The sequence below is a fragment of the Panicum virgatum genome, chromosome 4K (assembly GCF_016808335.1).
Source record: "Panicum virgatum strain AP13 chromosome 4K, P.virgatum_v5, whole genome shotgun sequence".
Lineage (NCBI taxonomy): Eukaryota > Viridiplantae > Streptophyta > Magnoliopsida > Poales > Poaceae > Panicum > Panicum virgatum.
The window spans coordinates 7,868,001-7,892,705 of NC_053139.1; the positions used below are offsets into that span (position 1 = coordinate 7,868,001).

General features: G+C 50.3%; 2 protein-coding genes across 6 annotated transcripts in view; both read left to right on the forward strand.

Moving 5' to 3' along the window:
• The first annotated feature begins 1,206 nt into the window (after window positions 1-1,206).
• Window positions 1,207-6,314, forward strand: LOC120702933. 2 transcript variants are annotated; one of them, XR_005686588.1, is made up of 3 exons: window positions 1,207-1,446; window positions 5,417-5,934; window positions 6,089-6,314. XR_005686588.1 is itself a non-coding variant. In XM_039986924.1 (2 exons), exons 1-2 carry the CDS (start codon window positions 3,640-3,642, stop codon window positions 5,421-5,423), a joined length of 615 nt encoding a protein of 204 aa, XP_039842858.1. In that variant the 5' UTR covers window positions 3,467-3,639; the 3' UTR covers window positions 5,424-5,739. The 2 variants fall into 2 exon arrangements, 1 of the variants encoding a protein (XP_039842858.1); XM_039986924.1 differs by lacking the exons at window positions 1,207-1,446; window positions 6,089-6,314 and adding an exon at window positions 3,467-4,247 and having other exon boundaries at window positions 5,417-5,739.
• A 4,332-nt stretch (window positions 6,315-10,646) lies between these two features.
• The window catches only part of LOC120702931, a 45,820-nt gene continuing 31,761 nt past the window's right edge, over window positions 10,647-24,705 (forward strand). Inside the window, exons 1-3 of one of the 4 annotated variants that reach the window (XM_039986923.1) lie at window positions 10,647-10,908; window positions 12,626-13,276; window positions 15,849-16,174. In XM_039986923.1, the coding sequence (XP_039842857.1) occupies window positions 10,670-10,908; window positions 12,626-13,276; window positions 15,849-15,855 (897 nt within the window). In that variant the 5' untranslated portion in view covers window positions 10,647-10,669 and the 3' untranslated portion in view covers window positions 15,856-16,174. Of the gene's footprint in view, window positions 10,909-12,625; window positions 13,277-15,848; window positions 16,175-24,705 lie in introns of those variants that run through there. The other 3 variants (XR_005686585.1, XR_005686586.1, XR_005686587.1) reach the window with 3 other exon arrangements.

Below are 24,705 nucleotides of genomic sequence, written 5' to 3' on the forward strand. Positions count from 1 at the left end.
GCTGGCCCGCCACCGCGGCCGAGAGAGCGAGGCGGCGGTGGTAAACCGACAGCACGACCAAGAGAGCGCGGCAACCCGTCACCACGATCGAAGGGGGCAGCCATCATCGCTGACCCGCCACCGCGACCTAGGGTACGGCCAGAGGCTGCCGCCGCTGCATCCGAGCCCGACGGTGTGCCTCCATTCTTCTTCCTACCTGCGGCCGTCGTCGACATATCTGAGCTCCAAACTCCGGCGAAAATCCGGCGAGGGAAGTTGGAGACTGGAGGAGTGGGAGATTGGGGAAGAGAGCAGAGGCTATATGGTGGAGGAACCTGGATTTGGCGGACAAATCTCCCGCGCGCGCTCTCTCCACGCGGGATCCGGCGGCGGCGGCGATTCGGGGCGATGAACTGTACAGCGGCGGCGACTCGCGTCGATTGGGCCTGGGAGAACGGGACCTCCCCGTCGTCTGGTGAGACGACGCACGGGTCGTCGCTGGCATGCGGGTTTTTTTTTTCAAAACTGGCGACAAATCGATGGGGTATACAGATGCGTTGTACATGCCCTTATTGCCAAGTCGAACAGGGCGCAGGTCGTTTCGATGCGGCTGCCGCACTGGAGCTGTCAGTACGTGTCGGGCTCGGCAGCGCTGCAGCGTCGGCCGGCTGGCGCGTTCGTTCCGCCATGGGACGCGTCGGCGGCGTGCCGGCGCCATCGCGTGGGGCGCGCCGGAATAGTTAACGTGCCCGAGGTCCGTAACTGGACATGGCGGTGGGTAGCACGGGCGACCTTTGCGCCGACGGGAACGGCAGAAGCTTTCGTGCGCGGCGACCGCGCGCATGGCGCCGCCGCCGTGCCGAACCGTGTCGACACCGCGGTCTCCTCACCCAAGACAAGGAGGCGCTGTCCGGTTGTGTGCGGTGACGCAATGACGCCATGTGGTGGGCTACCGGCGGGCGCCGTCGCGTGCCGGGAAGGTCGCAATGACGCAATACGGCCATTTGATCATTTTTGCATGGTTTTTCTCTTGGAAATGGAAAAGGGGTTGGATAACCGTGAGGCGTTGCGGAACATTTGATCATTTTTTCTTAAGAGTTAAAACAAAACAAAACTGAGGCGTGCAGCACATGCCCCATTGGTTTCGTGGACCCGCCCGCTGTACGGACTCACAGTGACGTCCCTGGAGCGGAGTGAGGCGCATTGCCCACTTGGCTTTTAGGTGCCGTTGGACGATGAGAGGAAGTGAGGAGGGTGCTTGCAAGTCAGTCAACGGGCTCCCGCCCGCTCGAATGAGCACAGCTGCTTCAATCTGCATCTAGCTCGCCCGCCCCTCTGCATCGCCATGCTCGCCGAGATCTGCTGCTATCCCCACCGGAGATGGGCGTCGGGGCGGTCGGACGGCAAGGCCTGAGCTGAGCTCCGATTCTCTTCTGCCGCTGGTGCCATGGCAATTGGCAACACCAGGTTTGTCTGCTATCCCAAGACTCACACTACTCGCCATGCTGCGCAAAGGGATGCTGCTGATTCTCTGCCCGTTTTGCTTGCATTGCCTCATCTTTTTTTTGGACAAAATCTAGTATGTGACTTTCTATAGTTTCTACCGAGCAACGCAATCCCTCGCTAGAGCCACTTTGATCGCCAGTACTAGATCTTTTCAAGTCGTGTTATAGGGAGCAACGAGGCAGCTCCTGGAAAAGGAAAGAATAAACATGCATACAGTACAGCTGCCCCAGATCTGACTCCTCGCAGCCAAAGGTGCGTGTTTGTGTGTTGCAGTAGTAGGTACACTGATTAATAATGCAGAATTTCCAGTCGCTGCCGTAGAGTCGTGTATGGTACCTTCGGATCTGTTGCTTCATCTGCTGATAAAAGAGGAAATGTGGTGGTTGTTGTTGTTTTTTTCTTAAAAAGATGCTAAATTTCACATGAGTGTTTTAAAAGACTCCAATACATGAATTCTAGTGACTTGGATTTGTGTTTTATTGTCATAATAAGTATATATAGGGTAAGGAGGGAAAATTGACGGGTTTTCTAGCCTGCAACACATGATTTGTTTTCTTGTATCTTGTTACGGCTAAGCTTATCTAACATGAATTATAACGTTTTGGGTTCTTTTTTTTTCTTTTGAAAATATGGTGTGATTAATATTAGAGCGCTACAATCTCTTAAACACCAACAATTTTTCTTAGCATATAGTTAGATCAGATCGAATCTGAACCACAAATCTTCAAGTTGTTTGACTGAGCAAGGATAATAAAACACCGGCTGCCGGCGCATGAGCCGTGCCGAGTCACTCAACGCCCACAACAACTAATGCTCATATAATAAAAGAGTCTGTTGTTGGCTATTTAGATGCATGTGGTCCGCTTTTCACGCTGAGACAGTCATCCGTCCTTTGCTTGGGTTTGCTGCTCTACACCAGCGATTCAAGAGTCGTCTGTTCTCTTCTCTCTCTTCCCTTCTCTCTCTTCCAGCTAGGATTTCGATGACATGGACAAACCGTTTAGCCTGCTGACTAGAATCATAATACTTGCTCTAATACCGGGGCTGCAATCTTGAAGTAGGCTCTTAAAAAGCGGTACCGAAAACTCATGCCGAGCTCTCGAGCATGGCCCACCAGGCTTGGCAAAGCAAAAGCCCAGTATATGTTTTCCTTTGAAGGGGCCGTTGGGCTCACCTTAAGATAAAGTTGGGCTTTTCGCTAGGCTGGGCCGCGATAGTGTGGTGGATTCTCCTCCACTGGGGAGGACGCAGCACAGCCATGCCCGCTTCTCTTGATCGTTCCAGCAGTCCTAAAGTTGCTTGCCATGTTCCTCGATGGTCTGGAGAAATTTCTCACGCACTGACACACATACATACACAGAGAGAAGGTGCAGATACTCCCTCCATGCTAAAAAAAAGTCTCCAAAGCTTAACTTTAACTTTTTTATTTTTATAAAAATATTTTTCGCAAAATAATGTATTCATATTTTTATGAAAGTATTTTTCAAAACAAATCTATTCATATAGTTTTTGTATTTTAAAATCCAACAACTTAAAAGTTATCGATGATTTATATTCTCAATATTTGATTCAAATCTTGTCCAAAGCTTAACCATGGAGAAAATAGCCTGAGTTCCTGAGTCCGGACCAGAGCTGAGAAATGGATGCCCAACCTGCATTGTTGCAACTTGCAAGAAACAAACAGCGAGCTCCGATCCACACCACACGTGTCGGCGGTTCATCGCTAGGTTGATGATGAGCCCGGAAGATTTGTCCCGGCCCCAATCTTTCCCTGTCACCCAATTCGCTTACCCTGTTCGGTTTCAGTTACGGCGTACTAGGCCTTTATAGTTTATCCGCTAACAAGTGAAAAGCAGCTGGAGCGAAGCTTCCCAATCTGCACTGACACCATCAAGGCCAAAGCCACACACGCCTGGACCTCGTCCGCCCAGCGCTCGGTTCACACGAGCAGGCAGCGTCGCACGGCACGGCAGCAAAGCCACACCCACACTCCCGGCCCTCGTCGCCGCCCATCGCCCTGCAATTATATTCTCCCTCCTCTTCCCCCTCCGCCATCAACCACGCACAACCACCCTCTCACCCTTCGCGAAACGCGAAGTCGATAAACCCTAGCTCCGCGAAGGCCTCCCCGTCCGCCTTGGCCGGCCGAACACCATGCCGAGAGCTGCTTATTTCGCCGCCGCCTTGGCCGACCTGTGGGCGGCGATCACCGCCATCCAGCTCTACTACTCCCTCAACCTGCAGCCAGGACCAGGAGCGGGTACTAGTGTTACACCATCCGCTCAAGCCCCCGCGTCCGTCGGCGACTTCCACATCTTCCTGACGTTGGTCGCGGCGGGAGGACTCTACGCCGCCGTGGCGCTCATTTACCGCCACCTCCACCAACTCCAAGCCGCGGCCGTTGCGGGCGCCGGCAACCGCCGCCGCCTGCCGGACAGCGTGGTCGTCCTCTTAATCGCAGCGGTTAGCCTGCTCGAATTCTTCCTGTTCGTGCAGGAGGGCGCCAGCGCCGTCGTCGACGTCGTCGGCGCGCTCGGTCTGGCTGCTTTCCGCGCGATACCGGCTGCGGCGACGGCGACGTTCTTTTGGGGGATGATGCTCATGCTCATCGTCGTCGCGCACGTCCGCGCCGGCGGAGAAGGAGGGGGCGGCGCCCTCGCCGGAGACGGGCAGATCCAGGGGCCCGTGCGGTTCATCACCAACGCCGCCTTCGCCGCGGCGGCTGCACTTGTTTGTTTGATGGCCTTCGCGCTGTACGCCAAGTAAGCTCCCTCGAACTCCCGTCCCCCCAGCTCGCCGCCGCGCTGTGCCCGCGGCCACCCGCCGCAACCTCACCTGCCCTTTTCGCCTCGATTCGGATCTTTCGCCTCTAACCTCTCCGGCGCTCGCTGCATGCCCTCCTTCTGCAACCCCACCCACCACTGTCCGCGACGTTCGGGAGCTGACGCCATGCGCCCCATATCGCCGCCGCGCTGTGCGGCCTGCTGCTGCCCGCCGGATCCCCGTCTGCCCTTCTCGCCTTGTTGTGCCGCCGCCGCCGCCGCCTCATCATATCCGATCCATCCCTGCCGACTTCTCTCCGACTGTCACGTCTGACGTCTCCTCGACTTGTTCCGCATCCCGCCCACGCACTGCGTCTGAGTCTGACGGAGGCGCGACTCGCCAGCCGGCCGCGCGAGCACCAGCTCGCCAGCCCGCCGGCCGGTAGAATTCTATTCATCGCGCGCGGGTGGGATCCGTGCTATCGTAGAAGGCTGCCGCTGCTACTGTTTATCTTCCGGGCGAGGTTAGCGGCGGCCGGACTGCAAGGGAGGCCGCCGCTGCTATCGGCGGCGGGTGGGATCCCTTGCAGGGTGGCAGGGAAACCCGGCGGCGGAGGCGGGTTGCGAGTGGCGGCGGTCGGCGGCGGGTTGATACGCGGTGGGCCAGGCACCGGACGGGGGAGCTCGGGACCTCGGGTCCGAGCTGATTAGTGTCGGTGCGGCTCAATTGATGTGGGAGAGGACCCATTTCGAGGCTCGAATTTGAGTTGAGCGCCCAGGTTGAATCAATTATCAGCCGTTGGAGCTCACGGGGTCACCGGCGTCGATCTTGCCGGCCGCCGGTCTTATTCGTTGCTAGCTAGTAGCTGTATGATGCTCCCTCCGAGCTTCACGTTTTCATTCTGCAAGAATTGCCGTAGGCTAATTAGCATCCATTTTTTATGCTAAAATTATCAGCCGTTGGGCGTCATTGCTAGCTACTGCCTTACCAGTAGACCTGGTTAGCGATCGACCAGTCGCAGGACCTTTAATTTTAGGATGCAGAGATACGTAATGCATAATGCAATTGTCTTTACAGTTGATTTTTTTAACGCTGTCACAATGTCCAATAATTAGTCTGATTGCATATATACGGATGATAAAACATGGGCAAATCTTGTGTACTGCAGATACTAGAAGGAAGCTGGAAGATGTGCTGCTGGTTGGGTTTGGGTACAGTCAAAGATTCATCATCTGCGCCAGCATTGTCTTCTACGGAGCATATATGTTAACTACTTGCATTTCCGCAATAAATTTTGGCCTGTCTAATTATATTGTGAATGTACTGAATGTTTCTGTGCTGCTTGCTTGTGACTATGAGAGAGTGAGGGATGGTACTTTGAACTTAAGCGCCTGTTATGACCGGAATTTGTCTATGCCTTGTATAATCATTCGAAACTATCAGGATACGGTTGTGTCTTATGTGCGGGTTAATATGCTGCAAGTTCTTATCTGGTGCATGTGCCTTTGCTGATTTACCAACCTGAGATGCTTGAATTATATTGGTGTTCTGGTATGCAAATGTCCAAATGGGCTGGTTGCCTTGTGGAATGGATCTATTGCTTCCCATTTACAGGTTCAAACTTGGAGCTATTAGCGAAACCGGAAGAGGGCATCGTGAGGAAAATTGGTTTTGAGCAGGATCCAGGTGACTCACTCTGCATTATTTACATGTTTGTTTTCTTTTGTGGTTTCAGTTTACTCTGCACTTTGTGTGTGTGTGTGGGGGGGGGGGGGGTGCTTATCTACTTCTAATTTGTTGTGTTCATATTTACTTTTTTCCTGTTGCGAGGCACGAGCAGGTAGAAATTGACGGCCAAGTGCATATTCGCCAGATCCATCTTGTTCACATCACAGCCCGGAGATACGGCACGATGCTGTAAGTTTTACATCGAAACTTATCTACCATGAGACCATGATTGATCATTTGTAAGGAGTATAATAACTTGAGGTGCGACGACAAAATGTGGTATTTTTTAGCAGTGAACTAAACTTGCTCTAGTTGCCTTTGGTATCATGTATTGCTCGCTATACATCCCTGTATAGCTGTATTCGAATCTAGTTGTGGCTAGTTCTGGACTTCTGGTACAATAAAAAAGGACTCAGCCAAGGGGAGAGATGTCCCCCTGATTTTCATCTTAAGAAGTTTGTGCCATGACTCAAACCTTGGCTGGTTTAGTGAACCGTTTCTCTATCATGTTTGGCTGGCCAATTGCACCGTGAGAGTGTTGGCTACTAGGTTTATAATAATAATGGTCTTCTCTTTTGCTGTTGAAAGGCATAATGTTGTACTCATGCCATGCCTTTTTCAAGATTTTTTTTCCTGGTTTCTGTTCAATCTGGTGGTTAAGAAATCCTCCCCTTTCCTGTTAGCTGCGCCTGTAGCCAACATTGTGGCCAATGTTTTATCTACATTATGACCATGATTTAATATCTAGTTTCATCATTGCTATATTTGCAATCTGATTGTGGCCCTGCTGTTCTTGTTCATTATCCTATTTAGTTAGATTGGTAGCCATTGTAGCCTAAAATCAGATTTCTTTTGTAGAGAGAAAAAAATGAAGTTGCTACAACTATAAGATAGGTAGATGTACTCATTTTTTTATTCAATAGGGCTGAGCCAATTTTTTTCAATCCCCAATTTTGACCCTAAAGAAAAAGCTAACGAGTCACACACTAAGTATAGCAATTATATTAAAGATTTATCAAATTTTATTAAATCTTAATACACGCTCTCCTCATTTTGTTGATGTCCTCTTCATCTGTCCCTGTCTAGTAAGGGATTATTGCGGGTTGTTCTCAAGTACATGGAACTCATATAATCCACAGATTGGCAATAGAAGTCATGAAAGTACCTGATTAAATGGCATTGCACAAGCTTACACCCATGAAGAAAACATTTGAGCGCATGCATGAGAGGGGTACCGGAGTGGTGCAAATTTCCTTGAGGAGGTCGATCGAAGCCGGAGTTAGGATAGCTATTGATTTGTTTTTCTTTGAGGTTTGAGCAGACAAAACCAGGACGAGCAATTAGTGATCCAGGTTTGCAATCATGCTGAAGAACATGGGTAATTGGACGGTGATAAGTAACTGATAGGGAGAGTCTGCAATTAATTAAATTATCATGGGAGTTAGCAGGGTCTTGATCCGCTACTCGTAGAATAATTACACTAGCTTATGACCGGATCAGCACCAGCCGTGCGCTTGCGGACTTTTGCCTATCACTGTCATCGCAGATCGACCAAAGGCAACGTTGGCACTGCTACCTTGCTCAGCATAGCAGTGTTTCTGAACCACAGACTAGAGCAAGCTGCAGGGTGTGCCTATGGGGTCTCCAAATCTCACGGCTGCCGTTAGTTTGTGCTGCTAGACAAAAGTAGCAGTAGCACCAGTTCTTCACGATGAACATTCAGCCTGCTGTGAAAACGCATCGCGCCGTTGAAAAGGTGGAAGCTAATCCAACCGTAGAGGGATAGGGATTTGGTTGATGGCGCCTACTGGTTCCTCGAGAAAAGAGATTATTTACTGGTTGTTTCGAGTGCTAGTCCAACGTTGTTTAGCGCCTAGAGCCAGCCCAGCGGTGAGCCGTAGATTATGGGGGCTTCTATTCACAGCGCGCGCGAGCCGCTGCTGTGATGTCGCGGAAAGGTCTACTTAGGAGCTCCCCAAGACCCCACTGCTGCACGAACCGATCGTGATCCTGATCCATCTAGAACAAATAAAAGTATTCCACTATTGCAAAAACAAATAAAAGTGTTCTACAGGAAGAAAAACAATCAGATCCATTCTATCAAAAAATAGAAAATAGTCCAAGAACAAAACAAAATGTTTCCGAACAAGATAATTTTTATTAAAAAAGAAATTATTCTCGAATAAATAAAAATGTTCCATAACAATATAAAACAAATAAAAATGTTCCATAACAATATAAAACAGATAAAAATGTTCCATAAAAGATAGAGAACAAATAAAAATGTCACGTCAAAATAAATTGTTTTAGAACAAATGAAAATGTTTTAAAAATAATATTGTCTAAATATAGTCAAGAGTGGTCTAGTTTTGAAGGTTTCCTCGTAAGACACACAATGGTGCAATCAAAATTGAATTTGAATAATCAGTTTGTGAAATAGAATATTTTTTGTTTGGGTACATACTTTGCACGGTAATCGAGATATGCATGTGAAGGTTGTGAGCTGCGGCAAGGTTTCTGCGATGCGTCCGTGCCAATTCGCGCGCGCGATGAATAGAAATCACCGTAGATTATCGTATAGTAAGGTGTTTCTCCCCTCTGACAAGTGGAGGCGTCGTGCTGAGCCACAGTGATGTCGCACAGGATTACTATGTGGTTTGCTAGGCTGGGCAGTTTTCTTTCTTTTCTTGCGAATCCAGTGGAGGCGATCACTGTCCTACCCCGTCATTGTCAACCGCCGCCGCCGCGTGGCTTTGGAGTTGCTGCGAAACGGGGCGCCGGCATCTGAGCAGCTGGCCTGGCGCGCCCCTTGCTCCGGCACCCGCCCACGTAGCCAGCCAGCCGGGCCTAGGCGTGTGCGCGGTCCGGCCACCCGGATGCCGCGGCGCGTCGCGGGACGCGGGCGCCACCGTAGTACGGTCTCCGATCCCGACCGCACTTGCAGCGCTGCCGTGCGTACGTGCCAGCCAGCGGGTGGCATCGCCGTCGCTGGCGGCAGCCTAGCAGCTGGTACGAAAGCGCCGGGTGCTGCTTGGCCCGGGTGTCCGCCGGCGGGACGGATCCGACCTTTTTCCCGTTGTCAATCCAGTGGAGGCGATCGCTGACTGTCCGGCTGTGGTTGGGCAGACTTGTTTCACATCCTGCTTTTATCGAAGCAGACTCGCCAATTTGGGGCCGCCTGGTGCTGTTTTTTTTTTTTTTGGGTTGACAGACTTGTGAATTGTGAATTTGTGATAGACGGACTCGGTCGACATGTGCAGTCTAGATTTTCTTGCTTTATATGCTTTTCACATACTGCTGGAATATCTTCTTTTCTACTACTGCTTGCTACATTAGTGAGGGGAAAAAAAGAATACATGACCCATCACTCAATAAGTGTGCATGGTTTTGCCCAAAAGGTCGAGTCAAGTTAGACTGTTACCTAGCCATCTCATTTCGTAAGCAGCGTACATCATCGTGGTGAGATAAAGAATCGAGGATCGTGATCCGCGGGCTAGCTACGCTGGTTGCGCCGAATTCCGTAGGGAGTTCACACTCCGGCCGGCGCTGCTCCCACGTCGAAATTCCTGACGACTTGACGAGAAGATAGTCCGCCCCAGCCGGCTCCGCGCCCTCCGGCTGCGAGGCGGCGGGACACAGCTGACGGCGCAGCAGACGTGCTGGTCAGTTGTATTGTAGACTAGCGTTGGGTTGGGTTTGGGCACCAAGCATCCAACAGCTCCTCGTCAATTTGGTCCCAGTCTCAGAGGAAATTGCAACTTCTGCGCAGGCCGGTCATTTCATTTGTTTGGATGACCCCGCCACGTGGCACTGCATGGCTAGAGTTTTGCTTTTTCTTGAACCAATGTGATTTTTAGATCTCCCTTTTTTTCCTTTTCCCGGTCAATCCCGGAGTTTGTATCGTTGAGGATCAAGGCGAGCGTGAGAGTGCTGTTGGAGTTCCAGAGTGGCGGCGCTTAAGATTTCGGGGCTCCAATATCTCTGCAACCCTAAAGAATGACGTTGGAGCACTGAGGCTCTCCATGACGACAACTCATGCAGCGGTTTCAGTTGATTTTCTAGGATGTATTTGAACTGAATATGTAAATTCCAGTATTCCTCAACTCTTTTTTCCCGAACAAATAGTACTCCTCAACTCTGCAGCAAGGTACCTATGAGAGGCGGATATTGGGGGTGGGCCAGGTGGGCCCAGCCCACCATAAAATTCGGTCAAAAAGTTCCACTCTCTTTTTTTTTCTTATTTGATCTTATTTAGTACTAGTAGCGGAAAAATAGCTACTAATTATTTTATTGTATATAGCAACTGATAATTGAATTGAGGTGGACAGTGCAAAATTATATCTTCATATGATTAGATTGATTTATTTACTAAAATAATATTTAAATATTTTTCTATTAGACCACCCTAACCTGAAGAAATTCTGGATTCACTACCAGTACAATTTGTAAGCTTTTCCTTGTCCTTTTCGCTCAAAGAGAACTAACCTGGAGCACGGACTGGGTTGGCAGAACATTTTTTTAACGAAAATTGAATATTACCGCTTGGTTTTTCCAGTACAGCGTGTGACGTCCGCTTCACTTTTCTTCTCTCTGACAGGCGGACCCGCCCGTCGTACTGACCAGCAGGCCCACTCACAGAGATGTGGTGTGGAGTGTTGATGCCACAGTGTCCACTTGTTTATTGTAATAGAAGATGTTGAGTTCGGGAGGAGCCGGAGACTTGCAAAGTCAACTGTTAGCTCCAGCTCAAATGATGAGCTGCAGAATTCCCACACCTCTCCGTCCTGGAGCACACTCCAAAGCCTTGCTCGCGGATCTGCTGCGTGCTGTCGCCGCCGCTGCAGATGGGAAGAAAGGCCTTGGGCGACTGAGCATCGCGACGGCCTCATCAGCTGAGCTTCGCTGCTTCCACTCAAGTCATGGCAATGGCAGGTTCGTCCGGTCTCCCTGTCTTTTGTGCTCGTTCTAATTTGCCGCGCAAGCTACTCCTTTACCTTTAGCTTTCCTTATTTTGGAACCAAAATCCGTCTTACCTTGTACCGACCAACACAACCCCTGGCTATATAAAGTCAGCAGTCAGCAGTCAGCAGTCAGCAGTCTGAAAGTCTACAATTCCTCCCAGAGAGCAATGGACTCTCCTGAAACGGACTCTCCTGAAACGGACTCTTCTGAAACGGACTCTCTGCTAGAGGAGAAAAAAGAAGTAAGACAGATAAACTGATTACGAATGGAGAATTTCTTATTGCCTTTCCTTATGAGGATAAAATGTGTGATATTGGTAATTGCATATGCTCATCTTCCTTCTACCTCAAACGAAAGGGGCGTCACGGAACGGAACAACTGATTAACTGATTAAGGCTCGGTTCGGATACCCCCCCCCCCCCCCAGCGGATTGGAGTTATTTCTCTCTCAATCCCTAAGTCGATTTCCTCCAATTCACATGGGAAATTGATGTATCCATTCCAAACAACCACAAGGTAGGATAAAAGCTCAGTCTAACAGCGGCACTGTGGTAGTGGTGGTCTGTGGAAGAAGGTCGAGCGTGGACCAGGGAAAAGCCCAGAATCACTGTGTTCGGCAAGCTAGTGTTGTAGGCTGGAGTTGGAGTGGTGTTAGAGAAAAATACTGTTGGGCTGGCTGGAGCTGGAGCTGGAGGCTGGAGCTGGAGTGGTGTAAGAGAAAAATATTGTTGGGTTGGAGCTGGAGCAACAAGCCGAACGCAGCGATTCACTCAATGGGCCGTCTCGGCCCGTCTCAAGAAGCTTGTAAGGCCGAGCTAACTGAATTCCTTTTCGAGGCTGAGTGCATCTTGGAAGATAACACAAGCAAGGGATTAATGAAAGGTCTAAATTAAAGTTAGTATGGAAGCTCGAATCAATTAAAGTACAAGGGTCTGATCAAATATTGGAATAGTTAGTGTTTTTACGCGTGTGAACACACAGTGTCATGACTTTTCGCACGCACATAGTACACACAAAGAAAGGGCACCCTTGACCTGCTCGTCCCAAATGGCCAAGAACCAAAATCTTTCGATCACTTCACTGGTTAGCTAATGATGACACCAGGGAATTTCCTCCCAGGCCCTTTTCTTTTTGGGGGCGTTTAGTTCCCCATCCAAAAAATTTTGGATGTCACATCATCCCTTTGACCAGATGTCGGGAGGGTTTTTTGGATATTAATTAAAAAACTAATTTCAGAACCCACTCGGAAACCACGAGACGAATCTTTAGAGGCTTTTGACCGCATCATTAGTAAATGTGGGTACTGTAGCACTTATGGCTAATCATGCACTAATTAGGCTTAAAAGATTTGTCTCGTCGTGTACATCCAAACTGTGTAATTAGTTTTGTTATTTAATTATATTTAGTGCTTCATACATGTGTTTAGAGGGGAGTTGAAAATTTTTGAGAACTAAACGGGGCCTTTGTTTGCAACGCGACGCTTACGTACCCAGCATGCCTGAATTGACATTAACTAGCATTCTTCAAAAAAAAAATTAACTAGCACGCCTAGCAGGCATCTCCCGCTAGCCGGCTACAAATCCCCCCCTCCTACCCCATCGGCAAGCCACCCACCACCTCTCGGGGCGCAGACACCACCATACCACCGTGTGCTCCAAGAGGCTCTAAACCCTCGCACGCTAACGCAGCTCCGCCAACGGCAAGCCGGCGTCTCGCTTCAGACGTCGAGATCGTCTCCTGCCGGCCACCATGGTGAACGCTGCTTCCGCCGCGGGCTTCGTCGCCCTGTGCGCCGGGCTCATCGCCCTCGAGATCTTCTGCTTCCTCGACCCCTGGCCGGGCGCGGGTACCGCGCCATCGGCGCAAGCCCCGCTGCTCGATAGCGCGCTCGGGCTCTTGGTGCCGCTGGGCGCGGCGGCGGCGCTCCTCGCTGCCGTCGCGTCCATCTACCGCCGCCTCAGCCACGCCGCCGCCCCCGCGCCCGCGGCCGGCAGGCGGCTGTCGGGAGTAGCCATCTTCATCCTGTGCGTGTCGGCGGGCGCCCTCCACTTCTCCTTGTCCGCGCAGCCGCCGGGTGGTGGCGCCGGCGCGGCGGACCACGTCGCGCAAGCTCGCGCGCTCGGCCTGGGCGCCCTCCGCGTGTTGCCTGCCGCGGCGACGGCGACGTTCTTTTGGGGCGTCATGCTCATCGTCGTCGCACACGTCCGCGCCGGCGGCGAAGGAGGCGGTGGCGCCGCCGGCGCCGGAGCGGTCCAGGGGCCCGTGCGCCTCCTCACCAACGTCGCGCTCGGAGCGGCGGCGGGGCTCGTCTTGCTCGTCACCATCGCTCTTGGCGTCAAGTAAGTCCCACAACCTCGCCCGCCGCCGGGCGCCTCTCAGTTCTTCTTTCCCGCTTTTCCCCGCCGGCTTCCGTGCGCCCGCGCCCGCGCCCCCGCCGGCCCGCCCCCGCCGCATCCTTTCTTTCCTTTCCACCAGCGGCGCGCTTGCTGGCCTCGCTGCGCCGGCGCCGTGCCTCTTCCGGTCTTCCCAACTCGCCCCCTTCGCTGGCGAGGGCGCTGTGGCGTCCTGGACGTTGGATCCGAGTTCCTGCCGTCCGGGCGCCCAGCGGCCCAGCCTACTGAAGTAGTGATTTTGCTGTTGGTCCCTGAGGAGTCAATAATCCGCTGAAGCGCACGAGCTGCTAGATGATTAGATTCGCGGCCGCACATCGCTTCTTCGATCGAGTTTAACATTTTCATTTCACCAGATTTTGTCTTTGCTTGATCCACCTTTTGTGGAGCACCAGTATGTCATGCTGTTGATTTGTTTCCTTTCAATTAGTTCGGTCAATTTGGTTTACCTTTTATATTTGAAAAGCACCAACCGACTAGAGCTTTGCCAAGCATGTATTAGTATTACTAGAGAAGAAGCAATAAACTAAAGAAACTTTATACTAGAGCCAAAAGGCAATGGACAGGGAAAACACGAAAAGACAACACCAAAAGGTCTCGCACAGCTGAATGATTTCCTTTAATAGCATCTCCAAGAGTATCCAATGAAAATACCCAATAATTAGTTAAATATAAAATTGGTAGGTAAAAATATAAGAACTTGGCTTTCAGATTTGATTTATTACATTGTTAATAGTACTTGGCTTTCAAATTTGATTTATTCTCAACAATTCCTTTAAATGAAATAAAGTAGTTAAATATATCAGATTGGTAGATAAAAATATAAGAACTTAATTTAGAGTCCCACGTACAATGTATAAACAGCACAAAAAGTATGGAGTGTAGAATCAAAAAATTTCAACTATTTTTGCCGTGTGCAGCAACCAAGACACATGGCAAAAGAGGAAAACACTCGGCGAATGTTTGTGTTTGCCGAGTGCCACTATGCGGCACACGGCAAAACCCAAGGCCAGGTGGCATTTGTTCTGGTACGGCATGTTTGCCGTGTGCCTGACGACAGACACTTGGCAAACATTCCATTTTGCCGTGTGCAACTTCTTTGCCGTGTACTTTTATGGCCAGCACACGGCAAAAGTAGAGTTTGCCGTGTGTATTATTTTTGCCGTGAGCCCTTCATGGAGGCACACGGTGAACATATTGTTTGCCGTGTGCCCGCGTTTTTACTCACGGTAAAATGCGGGCACACAGCAAATGAGCCGTTTCCGGTAGTGAATATTGCTCCTAAAATTTATCCATATATCCAATACTGGCTCAATTCTGAGCCAAATTCCCTCCTTTCCGTGCTCCCAATCCCACGGAAAAAACGGTGACAAAAAGACTTCCTGTTCAGGCATGGCTAAAAATCAGTTGTTGAGCCCACAAATTGGGGATGTGCAGCAACTAAATTGTTTTTGGAACCAGTTTATTGGGAACTGTTGGATGTGGGGGTATTTTTTCCTCCTAATATTTTCAGGGAAGTCCTTAAACCAAATTTTTAGCACTACATTTTTTATGAAAACATATCAGGTGCAAGCCAACTTCTCCGTGCAAACTATAGAAACTTCAATCTGGGCCATCAGATCAACATCCAAGGGGAGGGGCGCAGAGAAGTGGGAGGGGTGATTTTCAAAAGTGTGATTACCCAATCCAAGAGCGGGTCTAAATTGTAAAATTACTCAATCCCCCCATATCTCTTGGATGTTGATCCAATGACTCAGATTGAAGTTTCCATAATTTGTACGGAGATGTTGGTTTGCAGCTGATACGTTCCCATTTTTTATTCGCTCTTAAAGATGCTTTGCGCCAGCGATGCACCACACACGATCCTCAATCTTAGCGATGAGCGTGTTGCGGAATGTCGTTGCTGAAGGATCTCTGAATTCTGCTCCTCCCACAACTCCCAAGTGGCTTGGAGGATCACTGGATCAGTGATCGCACGGCTGTAATCAGCTTGTCAGATCTTGCCTTACAGCCTACCACCAATGCAAAACCGACTAGAGCATCTCTAGCATACCCTCTTTCCTCAATAAACTGATAATATTAGGGAGAAGCTATACTCTAGCACTTCCTCAAAATCTTCCCTTCCCCCAATAATTATTTGTTGTCCTAATATTTCATCCTACTCCCCCAAATAAAGGGAGAGTTTTGGCTCTCCTAATATATTAGTTGTATTAGGATAAGGTTACTCGGAACTATAAAAGCATGTCTCCCAATAATATTATATATGAAAATGGTATTATGACATCCCAATACTATCTTATTGAGAGATGTTTATTGGGGAACTGGTTGAGATACATCCCAATTCATTGTGTGGTAGTAGCCTAGCAATGCATTCTTGCAAAGTTTGCCATACCTTCTTGCTGTAGCCTACTTTTTTTTAAAAAAATTATATAACCAGTAGGGGCCAAAAAATCCTCCTGTTTCCCAAAAAAAAATAGTCTACTTGCAGATGATAAAATTTAGGCAATCTTGTGTGATGCAGGTATTAAAAGCAAGCTCAACCACGATTGGCTCCGGTCAAAATTCATTGTGGGGATATCCTGGGATTGCCATCTACAGAGCAGAATTCGACTACATCTCCATAATGAATTTAGTCATGTGTAGCTATATTAAGATGAATGTTGTACTTAATATGGTCCTGGTCGTGATGGTTATTTGTGACTATGGTAATCGAGTCAGGGGTGATTCTTTGAGCTTGTTGGTCTATTCTGAACAAACTTTACTCTGTCATCATTTGAAACATCTGAGGTGTGAATACTTTGGTCAGGTTAATATGCATGGTGCAATCTTCAAAATTTGGTGCTTGTACTTGATCACTTGGTTTATTAACTAACCCAAGGCGATTGTACTGGTGTGTGCTGCTATCTGTAAATGCCCAAATGGGGCTTGCTGTCAGCTGAAATGGATCGGTGGTTTTCAATTTTCAGGTTCAGATTTGGAGCTATTAACAAAACTTGAAGAGCAGCGTAAGGAAAAGAAGAGCTGATGCATGTTATGGATCTCTGCGTTTTACACACTTCTTTTTTTGGTGATTGTTGTTTTAATTTACTCTGGAATTTGTGGGCTTCTTGGGACTATATATCTTTTTCTAGTTTGTTGTGTTCCTAATATTTTATTAATTTGTCCCATTTTTGTTATATATACTTCAGTAAGTCATTTTAAGTTTTGCCTCTAAACCCTACCATAAGACCATGGTTAACCACTTAAACCCTTTTTTCAAAGTTGTAGTTAACCTGATGTTTTGCGGTAAAATGTGGCATCTTGTCGATACGAACCAAACATACCTTAATTGTTATTATTTTGTTGATGAATTTTATTTGCTATCGATTAACCAAACATACCTTAATTGTTATTCGTCAACCAAACATACACGAATTCGTTGAAACCGTTTGAGTAGTTATCAATCAAATTCGAATTTCCCTTCTGTTTTAGTACGTACGGGCATTGTGCCAAACTTGCGACACTGTTGAGTGTTGATGCCCGTTATTCGAATCTTCTGACGCTGATTGTACCCTGCCCTGCACTTGTCGTCAGTCGTCAGCAGTCATGTGCAGACTGCTGACTCGTCCACGCCGCCGGACGACGCGGCGGGGCGGCAATGCCTTCACACGGACACGGGTTTCCTTCGAATGCGAGTGGCATCGTCCCCGATCGAGCGCCAATGAAGAAGCTTGGCGGTTAGGCAGTCACAGCCATTAAATTGATATGTCTATACTAGTTTATTTAAAGTATGTCTCTATTTAATGCCGAAAAATAAAGAAGACAAGATATGCACCTGACACTTTGACAGTTTCACAGCCATTAAATTGATACCATCTATATATGTAGATGGTATGTGTGTGTTCTTCCTAGTGCTTGCAGTAGAAAATTTTGATCAGGAGTGAATGAGGGAGGATAGATACTTATCTTTTACCATGTTTATCTCCCTATTTATACTACTGTGCACTAGGGGAACCAGCACCATAATTTGGTCATTGCCCACTGATCATAGGCAAAAACCATTTGAGGCTTAATGGTTTAGATCCTAGCCATTCATTTATGTTTTAACGGCTGAGATCAATTCCAACACATACATGAAGGAAACCATTTGAGTCCTCAGAAGTGGGGTAAAAAAAATAGTGTATGGGATCATTCTCTTTTTCTATGTGAACTGCAAGATTTTTGTGAGATTCTTCGGAGGCATCCTCGTCCCACACAAAGGTTGATGAGGACAAGCTAAGTAAAGGCTTCTTTTTTTTTTCCTTTTGAGGTCTGACCGTCAGAGCATGCATATACAAACAAGCAGATATGCCGTATGCGCCACTTTGCCAAAAGTTCTGGTGGTGCCAATTAAAATGCTCCAGGATCTAGCTACTTTAGATCGATGGTGCCTAAAAAAAAGATGTGGGCGAAAAATTGGAGATCCGCGGTTGCCATCCTGATGAACAAGGCCCTGTGGACAGTGATACTGATACACAGTCTGCCAACTATGATGGGAACAGCTGTGTAGGAATTTGTTCGTGCAGTTTTAGTACGACCAGATTAGAACGAGGCGGCATGCCGTGTCAGACGTCGCGCGACGAAGGCAACGCGTCTTCGCCTTTTTTTTTTGAGATAAATCTTCACCTTTTTTTTTATCGTCGAGAGATGTTTCCATCCTCACTCGCCAGCGATCGTCAGAACTCAAAAACAATTTAGGTTGCCATCCCGCGTCAAGAGATGTTCTTCCACGACCCTTTTCTTTGGCCCGGAACCTACGGAAGCGTCGGTCGTGGACTAGCAGCTGTCGTGCATTTTATCGTCACGCCTACCTTTGCGCTACATATTGTAGCACTTCGGAGCCCAAAATAGAAGAGCCATTTTTTTTCCAGCTTTGAACCAATTTGCTATACCTCATTTTGAATGTCCCTTCGTATTTTTTTGGCTCCGTGCTACAGTGCAAAACAATACTACACGGTGATGTATCATTATAGTGTAGCGCGAAACTGAAGCCATTCCCGACCAAGCTGAAGCAGCTCACCATAATGCCAATCGGTCAATACGCTGTGGAGCATAGGCTGTGGGTTCAAGATTTCTTTTTGTTCCTTGCATGTTCCAGAACACTCGAATTTTGCATCGATCGGTCCGGCCGTTGACGGTTACTACTGCAAAAGAAAATGAGCGCCCTTTAATTTTGCTGTTTCACTTTCACACACGCCGTCCGTCCGAATCGGATCTCATCAGTCAAGGACGCCACTTCACTGCATTGGCTGGACAGTCGCGGTCGGCAAGTTTTTGTTCGGTGGTGAAGAAGCGCCCCCCAACGATCCCGTAGCACCATTATAGTATTACTCCCTCATTTCCCGTTTATAAGGTATACACGTATATCAAGATTCAAACCTTCTCATTTTTGACCAATAATTTGACTATTAAATTTTTGTTTTTATAATGCAAATTTCATATGATTGGATTCATAATCAAATATAGTTTACAATGATTATAAGCTTATAATCAAAAGTGATATAATATATGATAAATAAATGGTCAAAGTGTTGTTTAGAAGACCGTGTCATGTTCCACCATGCCTTATAAACGGGGAAGGAGGGAGTATTATTAAAAGTAGAATTTACTCTAGTGACATCTACGGCAAGACTGTTGGCTCTCCAATCACTACTTAGTCCCCCAATGATTAAATCCTGGCTGCGCCCTGAGCATCACGCGCCCTGAAAACGAAGCCGCACGAGTGGCGGCGAGAAGACATGCGCGCCGTGGTAGTACGTGCCGCGAGAATCGGAGCGAGATTCCAGTTCCACGCGCTCGATTTCCGCCCGCGCCGTCCGCTCGGCTCGCACGCCACGTGTGGAGGCCCGCCGCCGGATGCTTATCTTAATTTTTCATTTTTTTCTCTGTGTGAACCGCAATGGCAATAGCATCCAGCGCGAGGGGGTGCCGCTGGACAATGCGTGCATACAACTAATGAACATAATTTTCGTAAGTATTTTTGAACAACTAATGAACATAATTTTTGTTTTTATACAATATATGCATTTTTTGCGTAACTTTTGAACAAGAATACATGTGCATATTTTCGCACTGAAATTTATGCACATAATTTTTGTGTCATACAATTTATGCAAACTTTATGAACAGATTATTTAGACATAAATTTATAATTTTAATAAATAATGTATGTAGTTTTTTTATAATTTATGCTGACGTAGTTTGGATTTATATTTTGTTTCATAGAAATTTTTTGCTCAGTCAGAATGATAAAAGAGAACGGGGATCACGGACTCATGTGCATGTGGATGGACAGTGCCTTTGGCAGGCCCTTAGGAGTCGGACGGATATGCAGCAACGGCGAGAGGGGAGGCAGGGTTTTGTCTGATCAACCAACTTCACTTTCCCCTCCTGCTACAGAACAGAGCGAGGCGAAAGGCGACTTCGTTGGGTCCGGCGTCGATCTCACCAGATCTCCACCTCCGATGGCTGCTCCGGCGCCGGAGGGGGTGGGGATTTGGTGAATCGACGCCCGGGTTCCCTTGTATAGCTTAGTTCCTAGAGTTAGGTCTAGAGCTAGGTTTTCAACGGCGTCTCCATAGCGTCGGTTGCTTTTGTTCCTCTGCCTCTTATCCGATGAGTTCGTCTTCTCCGACAGTCAAGCTGGTGGAGAGGTGTTGAGGATGCAACAGCTTGCGAGTGAGGTGTCCTCGCTCCGCACTTTTGTGCTCACCTTCTTCTTCTCCGGTGGATGTGGCCATGGTGGCCTTTTCTCCTGTGTTCAGCAGGTGAGCTTGCCTGTCCTCCATATTAGTTTCGGCATCTGTGTAGGCGTCGGAGCTGGTGTTGTGAGATCCCTTTGTTTCATCCCTGCGATGGGATGGGAGCTTCCAGTCTTCCCCGTCTGTGGGAGTTGGATTCCGGCCGTCGGGTGCTTTGCCGGCGGTGGCGGACAGTGGGCTGTTGTTGGTCATTGCTGGACAGTCTTGCCAGTCTTCACTGATGACGGGATGGCCGATGTGCTTGGGAGGCCATTTACTCGGTTTCGTCGCCTATCAGTAAGTCCTCTTATGCGGTCTTCACCTTGTGGACTTCGTCGTTGGTGCAGACGTCGGCTATAGCCTTGGCTCCGGCGGTTGTAATTTCCAGTTTCTTAAGGGTCTTTTCTTTAAAAAGTTGGGTTGTACTGTTCCCCTACGGTTTAATACAACTCGCTCCTTTCGCAAAAAAAAAAAATCGTCAATTAGAAAGCCCCAAATCGGAGGGCTCTAATAATTGACTTGGTTAGATGGTAGCAGTGCTCGGTCCTGGTTCGACTTATGCTGCGAGCGAATTTTAGGTTGGAGTTAAAAAAATTCTCTTGTTGGACAGAGAAGCAAAAATTAAGGACTTTTCTCATCTGAAAAGCTGAAGTCGCTTTGTACCCACCGGCTGAGTTTTTTTTCTTCATCCCAAATTGCAAACCACGGGCTCTCGTGAATCAGCTCTTATAAAGAATTGGAATAAGATGGAGCTCTACCAAACACGTTATATGAGAGCATAAAACAAACTATTTGTAGCGTACGTGACGGCTGGTGTCTACTCTTGTGGTGCTTTGCGTCTCTATCGCCGGTATTTTCTGTTTGTGTAATGGAAGGGGTTTCCTCCCTCTGACAGGTGGAGGCGTTATACCGAGGTACAGTGCGTGATATCCGGCGCAGAGTGATGGCGCGCCAACTTGTTATTTTCTAGACGTCGAGAATGGGCCAGGGCCCAGGGGGAAAGACTTGGCCGCTTCCGAGTCAACGGGTTCGGTTCAAAAGAGCAGGGAGCAGCACTTCCACATCTAGAGTAGCTGCTCGGCGACCTCTCCGCCGGCCGCCGCCCCTCTCCGCCCGCCGCCGCGTGCTCTGCGACCTGCTGCCGCTGTCGCCGCTGGAGATGGCCTAGCCGATTGGACACCATCACGGCCTCAGCTCTAGCGAGCTGAGCTGCGTCCGCTGTTGGCCTGTTGCCGTGGCACTGGCAGGTTCGCCTTTGAGTTAATTCCTTGAATGCCATCAAAATTTATATCAATCCCTTCAATGCCACTGAAAATTAAGCTATCCCTTTGTTGCCATCAAAATTTAATGTTTTATCCCTTCAAAGTCATTCCGTTCAATTCTGTTGTTAACCTAACGGAAGCTACTGCGGACCCCATGTGTAAGTGAAAGGGAGGACTAAGGCCTCTGCTTGCGCCGCACCCCAACAGCGCCTCAGCTCGCTCCGCCCCGCCGCGCCATGGCCCCTGCTCCTCCTCCCTCCCTCCTTCCCCCCGGCGCGCTGCGCCGCTCCGCCATGGACCGCAGCCCGCCAGCAGCCGAGCTCGCGCAGGGCCGCCCGCACGCACGCGCACCGAGCTCCGGTCACCGGCGGAGGGAGCAGAGAGGGGGCGCGGCGCCGAGGAAGGAGGCGCGGCGCGGCGAGGAGAGCTGGCCGTGGCGCCCCGAGGCGAGCCGATGGGCAGAGGTCGAGGCAGGCCGAGCTCGAGCGCCCCCGAGCTCCAGGGAGGGCGTCGTGTGCGCTGCTGCCGTCGAGGCCACTCCGAATCGGCCGGGCCGCCGCGCTATGGCCCTGCTCGCCGGAGGAGGACGCGGCCGGGTGCCGCCGCCGCAAAGAGCCTCCACCGCCGCCCCCACAGTGACGCGCCGCCTGCTGAAGCCGTCGCGCGGCCACGGCCAGGGGGGAGCGGAAGCAGGCCTCTGCGCGCTCGCCGGCCGCTGCTCCGCTCCGGATCCGGCCGCCTGCCATGGAAGGAAAGGAGGAGGGGCCGGCCGCGCGCCACTCCGGATCCGGCGCCGGCGAGGGTGGGCGGAGAGGGAGGGAGGGGGCAGAGGGTCGGCGGCGCCCCGATCCAGTCGCCGGCGAGGGAGGGGGAGGACCGTCCCCGGCGATGGGTGAGGGAGCGCCGGCGAGGGAGGAGGAGGAGCGCCGGCGGCCGGCCCGTGTCGTGCCTCCGCGCGGAGAGGGAGCAGGGAGGGCGCCGGTCACGAGCGCCATGGGGGCCGGCCGCGCGCCCCGCCATGGCGGGATAGAGGAGCTGTGGCGCGCCGGGGGGAGGGAGGGAGGAGGAGCAGGGGCCATGGCGCGGCGGGGCGGAGGGAGCGGAGGTGCTGTTGGGGGTGCGGCGCGAGCAGAGGCCTTAGCCCTCCCTTTCACTTACACGTGGGGTCCGCAGCAGTTTCCGTTAGGTTAACAGCAGAATTGAACGGAATGGCATTGAAGGGATAAAACATTAAATTTTGATGGCAACAAAGGAATAGCTTAATTTTCAGTGGCATTGAAGGGATTGATATAAATTTTGATGGCATTCAAGGAATTAACTCTTCGCCTTTCCCCCTCCCCATCTTCAGCGTTCGTTTTATCGTTTCGATGCGAAAGCAAGTCGTCCCTTTCTGCTTGCTTTATTTTCGGATCAAATCTGCTAGCTGACTCCCTAGTTTGTTCCGAGCAACACACTGCTGCTGGGCTAGACACACTCACTTGACTGCTCTTAGTAATCTGCAACTCATTTCAGGGAGCAACCAAGCGGCTCCTCTGAATTCTGAAATGGGTAAGAAACATGGCGTCCGGTGATAAATATTTATGAATACGCCAGACCTTCCTTCGTCCGGTGATAAATACTGGCGTTTTGTCGCTCTTAACGTGGTTGCTGCTGTCCTGGACCAAAAGGAGGCCATGGGATTATCCAACTGATTGGGGGTTTAGACTTTTAAGACTGCCAACAGATTTGGGACAGACAGAGCAAAGTAGTATATGATGTGTGGGTTTGGGAATTGGCCGGGCCAGTTCAGCACAGGTAATCAGTAATCACTCTGAAATACTAAGTACACCCGCTTAAGCCATTAGATACTACTACTCATCATAAGCTCACTAGAAAATTGTGGCTCATTAGAAAAAAGAGAAGGGAAGAAAAGACACATTTCGTTGCTGCTTACCATAGTACTATTCAGTTTTAGCGGACTCACGGGCCCAGGTCGCGGCATAACGCGCACGCTACCAAACCAAAATTCACGCCGCGCCCCGTCCCTCGATTCTTGCCCACCAAACAATCTCCGTGGCCACTCCCCTTGCCGGCCGCTCGCCCGCCATTGGCACCTTCTCCCGCTGTCCTGCCTCCCACCGGCCACCGCCGGAGTTCTTAATCCCGAAAACACACCGTCGCTGTTCCTCCCCGGTCCTCGAAGGCGCGCCAGGCCCTCCCTCGTCGCCTCCAGATCCTCGTCCTCCCCGTCCCCGGCCCCAAGCACCGTACAATGGGGAACGCGTTCTCCTCCGGCGCCGCTCTGGCGCTGTGCGCCGCCTTCACCGCCCTCGAGCTCGTCAACCTCCTTGTCCCGCAGCAGGGTGCCGGCACCACGGCAGCCGCTGAAGCCCCGGCGATCCGCGGCGCGGTCCGGACCTTCCTGCCGCTGGCTGCGGCGGGGGGCTTCTTCACCTCCGTCGCGCTTGTTTACCGCCACCTTCATCACGCCGGGGCTCGCGACCTTCACCCTGTGTGCGTCGGTTGGCTTGCTCGAGTACCTTTTGTTCGTCGTGCAGGCTCCAGTTGGAGGTGGCGTGGATCACGGCGCGGCACACGAGCTCGGTCTGGCTGCGCTCCGTGCGCTGCCCGCTGCCGCCACGGCGACCTTCTTTCTGGGCATCTTGCTCATAATCGTCGGGCACATCCGCGCCGGTGGCGAGGGTGGCGGTGGCGCCGCCGCCGGAAACGGACCGATCGAGGTGCCCGTGGGGCTCCTCGCCAAGATGGCCATCGGAGCGGCGGCTGGACTCGTCTGCCTCATGGCCATGGCCCTCTACGGCGCCTGCTAGTAAGTTCGCCCCCAACCTCCCCTCAGTGCGCCCGCAACTCCGCCCGCGCTGGTGCCGGCGCCCCGCCACGCCGTGCCTCCTCGCACTTTCCTTCTCCGAGAGATAGGCGACGGCATAATCCCGATGAGTCTGTGGTGGTGTACTGGTGCTGGGTTTGGATGTAGGTGGTGGTGGTTCCGCGATGAGTGTGGTCGAATTTCAAGTGTGAGAGTGAATGACTGTCCTGTATTACTGTCTGTTGTTCTGTGCTAGCAGCCCACTCCGACAGCCGTCCTTCTGTGCTTCCTCGAATTCGATCTTTTCATTTCGCCTAAAATTGCCATTGGCTCGCGTGATTACCAATTGATGGTTGGTGACTAACCCACTGTTGTGGACGCATTCTTTGGCAAGAAGTACCAGCGCAAGAAGAAGGAAACAGCGCCCACAACAAATTAGAGATAGTTTTGATTTGTTTCCATTTTACTCGGCTGAATTTTAGGGAGCGAGTTGTTGCTTTGAGACTCTATATAATTGTAAGGGCTGCGGCTCATTAGGGTTAAGCAGAGAGA

Coding starts and splice junctions, on each gene's coding strand:
- LOC120702933 (XM_039986924.1), top strand. CDS start 3,640: ATGCCGAGAGCTGCTTATTTCGCCGCCGCCTTGGCCGACCTGTGGGCG.